Raw genomic sequence first — 10,312 nt, 5'->3', positions numbered from 1 at the left:
ACTCTACAGGTTGCTGCCCTTGAAGACCACTCCAGAATTTTGGCTGGCCCAGAACGCAGCACCCAACCCGCCCCGCTCGTGCTCACTGGCCAGACTCGGTGCCGCCACGCTGTACCACTGCCGGTGTTTCTGAGCGCAATTTGCAGCTCTGGTCACGATCTTTAAAGCCGCATGTGGCTCAGCACCTGGGCATCCAAAAGATCACCTTTCCCAAACAGCCTCTGTCCGTCCACCCCCACCAAGGGCCCCGGCCTTCCCTCAGGGGCCCCGGCAGTTAGGTTCTCTGTGGGGTTCCCCCCACCCATAGGACAACTTCCCCAAGGGAAGGATGGCCCCACCTCAGGGTCTCCCAGGACTGCCAAAAATACACCTTTTCCAGAGGGCCGTTGGGGGTTTGCATCTACATTTTTTTATTACTTGATTTTAACTTATAACTTTGTTACTGAAACTTTAAAATGTAATCTTAAAACATTATTTAATACCCGTAAATAGCCTACAGCCTGTGAGGACTGAAGCGGTAGACAAATGGCACAAATAAAACAGAAACGTTGCCTTTTTTAATAGGAAACTTAGAATACTAACATGCAGACGTCCAGCGGTAACTTTTATCGATGAAAAAGCCCCTTATCCATCTGCCCCTCCCCTAAGCGGCAAGCTACTGATGCGTAACAAGGCTCCCACAGCTGGCACTAGGCGGCACCAAGGGAACCGGCCAGGGTGGAGAGGGCCGACCAGGGGTCCCTTGGGCCGCACGCCTGAGGGAAGGGCCGGCTCTTGAACGGGCGCCAGGAGGGGCTGCTGCACCCCCCCGCCCCCCTGGACAGCGGGACATGCGAGTTCCTCTTCCGTGCTATTTCCACCTGTTGGACCACAACCCTCCCACCAAGGGCCCTTTTTCTGCCCAGCGCCAGCTGCCAATCAAAGTCTTCCAGCCATGGGCAGCCAAGAAGCTCCTGGCCGTTCCAAACCAGCCTTGACTGATCTTGAGGAAACTACACAGGGTTGGACTTGGTTAACACGTGGAGGAGAGACCACAAGGAGACTACAGTAAACTAGACGGGAGGGTTGAAAAAAACACCCAAGAGTGCAATTGGAAACCATCTTGCCAAGAATACCCAGGCACAGCCTTGGAGGCACCAGGAGTCGGGGCTGACCAGGAGGTCTCCCCTACAGCCCCTCCTCTTCTGCTTCAAGCTGCTCTTACCCTGCCCTCAAGAACTGGACTATAGTCGTGTTGGCTCTTTTAACAAGAGTTTCCCCCCAGGGAAAAGAGCAGAGGGGCAGGAATCGGGGAGATGCCTTCATCTGGACCCCAGTGGAGGAGGGCCGCACTCCACCCCTTACCAAAAGTTTGGGGAACGTGAGGGAAGCGCCTCTAGTTGAAGGGCAATTTTCGCGTTCCCCAGATAGAAAAAGGGCCGGATTTTCTCCCCAAGGAAGGAGCAAGGACTGAAGGTGTAGATGGAATGGTCAATATCCGCATCGAAGAATTCCACCTTTCCTGCCTCATAATCCAGCTGCACCCGGACCTTCGCCAGCTTCTTCTTCAGCTGCAGCCTCTGCCAAGCCGGGGCCGAAAGAGCGAACTCCTCTGCCTGGGTCCTATCCCCCACGGCCCAGATTCCCTCGCGGGGGCTCAGCCAGAAACTTGCCTTCCTGTGGACAGACTCCCTGGCCACCCCGACGGCCCAGGACACTTTGCCCCACACCCGAGCATTCTCCTGGCCCTGCACGGACACTTCCCACCAGTGCTGCCCTGAGGCGAATCCTTCGCAGCCCAAAACGCAGAACTCCCGGTTGAACCTCTCTGGCCCATCCGGGACGTCCTGGTAGCTGTCGGCCCAAATCACCCTCGAATGCAGGCTCTGGAACCGGGGGTGGGCCGTCCTGTTGTCCAGACAGACGTAGGCTGCGGGAGAGGGGAGGAGGAGGAGGAGGAAGGTGAACAGGAGCTCCGAGGGGGGCCAGAAGAGGGGAGGCGGAGGCCAAAGGAGAAGGCCTGGGTGGGTTCCCACGGCACGCTTCACCGGCTTGGAGAAGGGGCCGGGGGCTGCTGTGCCTGCTCAGCGAGTGGGTGGCAGCCCGCCCTTGGGAAGCCCCGGGGGCAGCAGGACGCCTCAGGGAGGAAACCGGGCCGTGAGCGAAGGAGGGGTAAGGGTGAGGAAGCGCCAGGGTCCCTCCACCCGAGTGCCCCGAGGCAGAAGGAGCCCCTCCACTAGCCCGCCCCAAAGACGTTTCCCAAACTTGTCAGTCTCTCAGGACTCCGCCTGCGTCCCCATAGCCCCGCTGATATCTCGGAGAAGCAGGAAAGGCATTGGGGAAAAGTTGTAATATTTGGGGCTTTTTGTTTAGAGAGGAGGCGAATGAGAGGGGACGTGATTGAGGTGTATGCATGGTGTGGATAACACGGGCAAGGAGACCTATTTTTCCCCTCCCCAAAATACTAGAACTGGAAGTTTCCCAGTGAAATTGAGTCCTGGAAGAATCAGGACAGACCAAAGGAAATACTGTTTGACACAACACGTAATTCAATTCTGGAATCTGCTATCAGGAGACGTGCATGGCTGGCTTCGAAGAAGGGTTGGACCAACTCCCAAACGCCCTGGGGATCGGCAGCTCTTAGCCTCGATGACAGCGGGGCTGCCTCTGAAGGGCATTGCCTGGGGGACCCCGGCTTCCTAGGGCGGTTAGCAGCTCACTGGGAGAACAGACAGCTGGATGAGATGGGCCGGGGTCCGACCCAGCGAGGCCCTCCTTACGTTTTTATTGCCCAGGGCACCTGGAGATAGTGCTTCTGCTTCTCTCGTGTTCCCGCTATTTTGGTCACGGGTTTAGTGTTCCTCCAGGAGAACAACCCGAGTGGCGGGGCAGGTCTGCATTAGGGACCCGTCAGTCAGGCAACTCGGGAGCCGGCCAAACCCTCACCCTGGACACCTGTCCGCAAGCCCCGCCCACCACATGGGCGGCCGTCTTTGCTGACAGAAGACCTCACGTCTGCAGGCAGCGCAAGGCAAGCCCGCTTCCTTTCCCGCCGTCTCAGGGCTGGTTCAGGCGCGGCACTTCCTGGGCAAGCAACGCTTAACCTCGGCCGCCAGCCCAACTGCAGAGCGCTGCTGCCGGACCCCCCCCGTGGAAAGGCCCCATCCCGCCACCAAGAGCTTTTCCACAGAGCGTTACCTTTGGTCAATGCTGGCTTTTGCGGAGGCTCTACTGGGGAGGAAACAAGTTTAAAATCAGGCTGGCATTTCTGAAGAAGCCCCCCCCGCCCGACTTCCCACGGAGCACAGCTCAAAAGTGAGCCCGCTGCTGTGCCGCCTCCATGCAGGGGAAGACCTGCCCGGCCCGCCACTGCCTGTCTCCTTCCTGGAATGGTGAAAGGGTGGCAGGGAAGGGCACGCTCCCTGTTGCTGCGGAGGGGCTCCTGTGCCCCCACCAGCTGCTGCCTTTAGGGTCCCCAAGACTCTCGGCCCCCCCTTGGATTTTCAGCCCATACAGAAAGCCAACCCCAGGAGGTGTCACCTGCCGGTTCAGTCTCCCGCATCCTCGTGCTCCTCCCGCTCATTCAGAGGACAAGCCTGGAGACGCTTTTGGGGGAAATGGGGCGGGCCTGGTCCCGGGGAGCCAATGAGCCCGCGAGGGAAGAAACCCACTCCAGATATGGAGCTGGGCACAAGTTCCCCGGGAAGCCCCGGGGGAGGCCCTCCTGCTCTTCCAGGACTCGTTGGGGCTGCCCCAGCAATGCACCAACACTGTGCCCACCGGGAAGGGGCGGCCGGCTACCACAAAGCATCCTCCAGAAGCCACTGAAAGGTTCTGGAGGGCAAAGGAGACAGCTTCGCGCCCATCCCGAGTGTCAGGGAACCGAAGGGTGTCTGTGCTGAGATCACGAGAAGTCTAATCTCCTAATCAGGAGAGGTCTAGATCATTGGTTCGGGTAAGCCGGAGCGCTTGGCCCCAAACCTGGCACTGTGACCCAGGCAAATGAAGGTGGCCCTGCCGTCACAGCCGGGGCTCTCTACTCCTGCAGAGAGACACTGGTTGCCCTCTGGAGCCAGGGAGCCATGCTTCGCCCTGGTCACAAGGCAGAGGTCCCCCCCAATCCGGACCTTGAGCCGGGACCCCTGGCCTCTTTGTGCTGGCGGGGACCCTGGAGGCTGCAGCCCCCCCAGCAGCTCTTTCCCTGCAATGCCCCCCGCCCAAGCAGCTGGCTGGCTGGCTGAGTGATGCACACAGACCCCCGAGAGAGTGCAGGGGGAGAGGAGGGGTCCCCCCTTATCTGTCCCAGGCTGTCCAGTGCAGCCACACGCGGCCCCAAGCCTGGAGCGGACCCTCTGCGTCACGGTCTCCTTCAGGGGCAGCCTGCAACTCCCCAACTTTGAAGCTCGTTGGGGTGGGCAGGAAGACCCTGGGAGCATGGATGGCGGGCAGGCAGCCCATCTCTGGCTTGAGGAGGGAGCAGAGCAGAGGGGGACCCTGCCCCACTGAAAGCCCATGCAATCTTCATCTCTGTCTGTCACCACGTTTTTAGTATCTTCTCCAGTTAAAGTAGCGCTTTTCTCCATGTAAAACCACCCCTGGAGCCAGTGGAAGTCAGCCCTGCTGGGGGGCTGCGAAGAGACTACAATGTGGTCTCAAAGAAGCCCTCATCAGTCCTGAATGCGAAGGGGGCTGTCTGGGTCACATGTGGGGCAGCTGGGATTTTCCAATAAACCCACTCTCTCTCACACATTTTCACCCCACAAGCATGGTGGTGAAATGAACAGAAAAGGGGCGAGGGGGACCCCCCACCTCTGCCTGCTGTGGCACCAACTCCATATGGACTTCCTAAATTTTTCTCCGTGATCCTTGTAGAAAAACACCACCTTGTAGGGAGTGACAACCCCAGGCCCTTTCATGGCACCCCCGAAGGTGGGGAAAGTTTGTGAGGATCTGCTGAGTTGCGTGAATGTGGGCAACTGACACAGAGGGTGGGGGAGGTGGCTGATAGATGGCATCCTCTTGCTGGCCCAGGCAGCTCCTGAGGCACAGTGCTTTGATGCGGTCCAAAGTGGCACACTGCGGCCCCCGTCATTCCCAGCTGGCACCCATCCACTCTGGTAGGTGGGCAAGAGGGGTTCTCCCCTGGTGCTCGGGCTTGCAGGCGGTTTGCAAGCTCTCCCCGCCTCCCTCCCTCCCTCCCTTCCCCACCCCAGGTGGTTACCCGTGGCCAGAAGATGCTCCAAGTTCTCCGGGGTCAGCGTCGTCCTCAGAGACGCTGCAATTTGGAGGAGGAAAGGAAAGACGTGACTGAGGTGAGAAGCCGCCACCTGTGGGCGATGTTTCTTCTCCTGTCCAGAGGGCCCGTTTGGAGCAGCGCCCCAGTCCCTGCCAGGACGGGCAGTGACTCCGAGCGCCGTGGTCCTGGGGGTGACAGGTGGGGGGCAGGATGCAGCCCCCCATCACCCAGCCAGGGAACAGAGGCCTGCCTGAGCAGGATGGGACTCCAGGCTGGCTCCCCGGAGTTTCCCCAGGAGAAAGGTGGAAAGAAGTTGGGTCCAGACCCCTCCCCGACTCCAGGACTCTTGAGGCTCCTCCCAAGATCCAAGATAGCCCTGGACCCACCCACCCCCTCCTCAAAGGGCCCCGCACCTTTGTAATTTTCCACCATCTGCCTCAGAGCACCATTTTTCTCCAAGATGGCCTTGAGTCTGTCTTGCAGCTTGGGAGAGACCCTCTCTATGTGCCCTACAACGTAGCTCTCACACCTGCGACAGAAGGAGGTCAGGCTCACACAGCCACCCGGCTGCGTCCCCACAACACAGCGGCCAGGTGAGAGAAGGGTTGGGCGGCCTACTGGGTTTTGTGAAACAAGCCGGCCCTTTCCAACATATCTTGGGTATAACACGCCGTGTGAACACAGCTCTTGGGCTCTGTAAACCTGGGTTTAGGATGTTGTGAACCCTGCCACAAATGGTTATGCAGGCTTTGATTGCAACTGACTCTGCACACTGAATCAGTATAGAGTTCAGTCAAGAAGCGAGAAAACACGCAAACGCAACACAAACGTTAACGCGACTCTCGTCGCATTACACCGAGGACTAATGTATCCCAAACAAAGAAACCAGGTTTCCTGGAACAGCTGGGTTTCAGTGGCTTCCCTCAGCCCCAACTGGCCTAACCAGGGGCTGGATCCGAAGGGTGAGGGCGGCAGAAAAAGTTAGCGTCCTCTCGCAGTGGAGTTCTAAATTGGCTGGCAACACAAGAGTTTCTGAAAAGAAGAGTAAATGAACCAACACGTGAACAAAGGCCGAGGGGGAAGGGGTCTTGCCTACCTGCCAAGGGTGTTCCCGATGTCCTGAAGGGGGAAAAGAACAGAGAAATGGGTCCCAGTCCTTGAGATGGCGGGGAGCCCTCTGTCCCCCGCCTGCTCTGCTCCGAGAGACCTGAGGCCAGCAACAGCCAAGCCCACCTGCAGGAATTCCCAGTCCGGCCGGCCGCATTTCCTCTCCGTCCCGTCAATCAGCTCCTGCAGGCGGGAGGCCTCCCCGGAGAGCTTGGCCAGGGTGCCATCCCGTTCCGCTTCCATCTTCTTCTCCTGCTCTTCCAGCCACCCGACCCAGACCGGCTGCATCTCCTGGAGGAGCCCCAAGAGGGACTCCAAGGCCAGGCCGACCTTCTGCTTCTCGGTGGCAAATTGTTCCTGGGGGGCAGAACAGGTGGGACTCAGAGGGAGGAGGTTCCCGGCTGCGGAAGTGGCTTGGAGCTTGCGCGCCACCAGGGGGCAGACCGATCTCCGGGGGAGTGGAAGGGCCAGCCTGCCACGGAGGTGGCGTCTCTGGGGCTGCCTGCTGCCCGCCCCCCCCCCCCCGCAGGCCCACCTGGCACTCCTGCCTGCTCTGCTCTTCTGCCTGCTGCTGCTCCAGCAGCTTCTCCCCCTCCTTCTTCAGCGGCCCCAGGAGGGCATCGAGGAAGCCCTGCGCAGGAGAGAAGCAGCGAGGAGTTGTCGGCCCCCACACTGGCCGCCAGTGGGGAGAACCCCCTGCTAGGCTCTGGGGCTTTGTGTGGGGAGGACCCAGCCTGGGGGAGGACCCTGGCAAGGCTGCTGCTGGCAGGAGAGCAGCCGGAAGGCAGGCGGCCTCCTGTCTTCTCTCCCGCTGACGGAAAACACAGGGACTGCTCCTCCGCCATTCGTAACCTGGCCTTTCCAGCAGCCTTTGGGAGCCTCCTGGGTGCCACCGGGATCTTTCCACCCTTCCAGAAAGTGACTTCTGGGCCCCCTCTGCCCTGCCCCCCGAGAGTGGGAGGGTTGATGGAGTGCCTTCTGCAGGTTGGGGGGGGCTGCCCAGCTCTCCCCTTTAGAAGGCCTGCCTCACTGGAGGCTAGTTCTTCTCACCCCCCACGGTGCCTGCCCCCTACCTTGTACACCTGGGCAGCCTCGGGCAGAGAGAGGAGGGCGTGGCTCTGGTGCCCCCCCAGGCAGGCAGGGCAGAGGAGGCATTTCTCGGTGGAACAGAAGGACTGCAGGGGCTGCTGGTGTTCCCGGCACAGCTGGCGGCTGCCTTCCTCCTCCTCAGTTCCCTCCTGCAACAGCTGGAGCCTCTTCACCAGGCAGACCACGTTGGCCAGGGGCTGGTTTGGCCGGGCGCTGCCAGGGTCCACTGTTGCTCTGCACTGGGGGCAGGAAGCAGCGCTGCCCAGTTGGGCCAGGCAGTCACGGCAGAAGTTGTGCCCGCAGGCCAGGCCCATCGGATGCTTGAAGTAGTCCAGGCAGAGGGGGCAGGTGGCCTCTTCCCCCAGGGCCCGCAGGGCCGCCTCCTCCCCACCCTCCGGGGTTGCCATGGAGCTTCTTCAGCTCGGTTTCCTTTCCTTGCAGGGCCTGGAAAGAAAAGTTGCTTGTCAGCTCCCAAGGGCAGGTGGGGGCTCTTGGGGGGAGTGTCCCCTTTTTTTCCCATCTTCTCCCCTCCTGCAGGTGAAGGAGACATGCTCTGAATCCCCTCCCCCAATTAAAACCCGGAGGCAGTAACCCTTTGCCTCTTCTGCCTCTGCACTGCACGGAGAGCCTCTGCAGGAATTCCCCAGAGAGGCTCTTGCACGCGCCTATGGAGTGGCGGGGGTGGGTGGCTAGGTGGGCTGCCCAGTAGCCAGGGAACAGAGAAAAGCAGGCCTCCTTGGAGTCTGGTGCTTCTGGGGACCCCTCTGCCTTCACTCGGCACCAGCACAGTGGTTGTCCTGAGCCCCTCCCTTCCCTGCTAGTCCTCCCGGGCCAAGACCTACCCCCCCAGCCCACAAACATATTGGGGGACAGCAAGAGAAAAATCTGGTTTGAATCCTCCCACTTTGAGGGTGCCCCCCTTACCAGCTGGGGTGCCATTCAATGGTCGATTTCACACCCTCTAGTCTAAGCAGGGTGGCATTTCTTGGGGCGGGGGAGAGAAAGTGGACCTCACCTTCGCCTGCAAAGCTTCCTCTACTCCAGCCTTCAGGCGGCAGGGCTGCTCTCGCACCCGGGACTGCCGCTCTCTCCGCAGGGCAGTTACTGCGGGCTTCAAATCTATCCGGCCAAGAGGCGGCGAGGAGCAGCGGGGCCCTCCCGACCACGAGCGGGCGGCGAAGGCAGGGGCCCAACGCGCTCGCGCAACTGGGCAAGGCGCTTAAAGGCGGCTTCTCCGAGCCCCGCCGCCCCCCCCCGCTGCCTTGCGAGGGACGAGGCCCAGGGAGGAAGAGCGCCCCCGCCCCCCGCAGCGCTTTCCCCTTCTCGCTGCGCTAGGCCTGCCTCCGCTTGCTCGGCGCGGGCGGCGGCGCAGCAACAGCAGCAGCAGCAGCGCAGCAACAGCAGCAGCAGCGCAGCAAGGCGGCGCCAGAGGTTTCGGTTTCGTTTCCCAGCCCGGCGGCGGCGAGGAGGGACGAGGCGGACGCGCCCTGCCGCTCTTCCTCCCGGGGAAGTCGGAGGCGTCGCTGCCTGGCCGAAAGAAGCCACCCTGCGGCCGAAGGCCCGCCGCGAAGGCTCCCCAGGGCCGGGCGGGAGCCGCCCCTCCCTTGCCGAGCCTTGCCGGCCGCTCCCCTCTCCCCGTGGGGTCTTGGGAGGCGTCGGGAGCCGGCCGGGCAGCTGCCGTTCGCAGCACGGCTCCGGGGGCTGCGTGAGCCCAGCCGCGCTTCATCCGCCTGGAAAACAAGCAGCTGCGTCCGGCCACACGTCGAGCAGGGCATCGTGGGGCCGGGGTTAGGGTCTCCCTCTCATCCGGCGGAAATAAGGGGCACGGAGGGGGTCGGGTGAGGTGCCCTGGGTTTGCCTCACGGCCCCCGCCAGCCCGAGAGGGGTAAAAAAGCCCGGATGGCCACAACGGTGGGGTGAAGCGGGCCCGCGCCAGGCCAAAATCATGGACGGGTAGAAGTCCTCGTGGAGCGTCTGCCGTCTTTGCAGGGCGCTCCTCCCAGATGGGCACGGGGGCCGGTTCTCGCGCAGTCGTTCCCCCTCGCAGAACTTGGCCCGGGGGTGGGAAAGAGGCCTCGAAGCGGCCCTCGAGAGCTGCTCAGGCGGGGCTTCCGGGCCCGAAGACGGAGGCTGGTGCTGCCAGAGCGCTCTGCGGCATTTCACCCCAGGGGTGTCTTGTCCTCCCGGGGCGCCGCAGGCATCGCGAATCCTGCGATACGTTCTCAGAAGTCACAGCCCTCTCTCTGGCTGAAAAGTTCCCCCAGCAGAAGAGGGAAATAAATCACCGTGTCCACGGCCTGGACTGTTAAAAAACACACTTTTTTACCCCAGAGATGGTCTGAAACGCAGTTTTGGCGTTTTACTTCTCTGCTGATCGGTTGGATGGCAAAAGACGGACTGTGGTTACTTTCTGGTGCTGCCAAAATTTCACAGGGAACAAGTCCAAATTTGGAGTTGGGAATCACAAAGCTTGTCCGAAGCCAAAATGCCTTTGGGAAGTCTTGATTTTGAATATTCTGTTTTAAAGCAGGGAGATGGGAGTATTTTGTGCCCCGGTTGCGTAGCCTTAAAGGATAAAACCTCTTTTGATCCACTTCAGCCTGGCTTGTGTTCCAGGGATGGGGATCTCTGCCAGGGTGAGGAGGGTGAGTGGGATCTACTGGGGTTTTCTCCCTCCTGGCTGCGGCGAAAATAAATACAGTAGAGGAAATAAAATGGAGGCTGCACCCTCTTTCCCCCCTCTCTTTTAGAGGCGACCGGGGCCAGCCCCAGCCCTTGCCTAACCCCCTCAGCCCCCAGAGGAAGCCCCCTGGCACCCCCTCCCGAGCCAGAGAAGAGGCCCATTTCAAAGGAGGGAGGGGCAGCGGAGTAACCAGCCCAGAAGCCCCAGCGCCCCCTCCT

At 60.9% G+C, this 10,312-nt stretch overlaps 1 protein-coding gene across 3 annotated transcripts; it reads right to left on the bottom strand.

Moving 5' to 3' along the window:
* Positions 1 to 392: 392 nt before the first annotated feature.
* Positions 393 to 9,125, bottom strand: LOC103053495 (tripartite motif-containing protein 10-like). 3 transcript variants are annotated; one of them, XM_025175945.2, is made up of 9 exons: positions 8,427 to 9,117; positions 7,396 to 7,855; positions 6,858 to 6,953; positions 6,449 to 6,679; positions 6,312 to 6,334; positions 5,629 to 5,744; positions 5,201 to 5,254; positions 3,178 to 3,207; positions 393 to 1,909 (listed from the first exon to the last, which is right to left on the bottom strand). In XM_025175945.2, the coding sequence occupies exons 2-9, from the start codon at positions 7,816 to 7,818 to the stop codon at positions 1,341 to 1,343; spliced, it is 1,542 nt and encodes a 513-aa protein (XP_025031713.2). In that variant the 5' UTR covers positions 7,819 to 7,855; positions 8,427 to 9,117; the 3' UTR covers positions 393 to 1,340. The 3 variants fall into 3 exon arrangements, with proteins under 3 accessions (XP_025031713.2, XP_015746242.2, XP_088007548.1); XM_015890756.3 differs by having other exon boundaries at positions 3,178 to 3,210; positions 8,427 to 9,030; XM_088151422.1 differs by lacking the exon at positions 6,858 to 6,953 and having other exon boundaries at positions 3,178 to 3,210; positions 8,427 to 9,125.
* Positions 9,126 to 10,312: the final 1,187 nt, after the last annotated feature.

This window comes from Python bivittatus, unplaced genomic scaffold (genome assembly GCF_059951505.1).
Source record: "Python bivittatus isolate LINGU-HERP-01145 unplaced genomic scaffold, Pbiv_v1 ctg000650_np1212, whole genome shotgun sequence".
NCBI classification, from domain to species: Eukaryota; Metazoa; Chordata; class Lepidosauria; order Squamata; family Pythonidae; genus Python; species Python bivittatus.
Note: the sequence above shows the minus strand (reverse complement) of the source record. Positions and strands in the feature narration are given on the sequence as shown.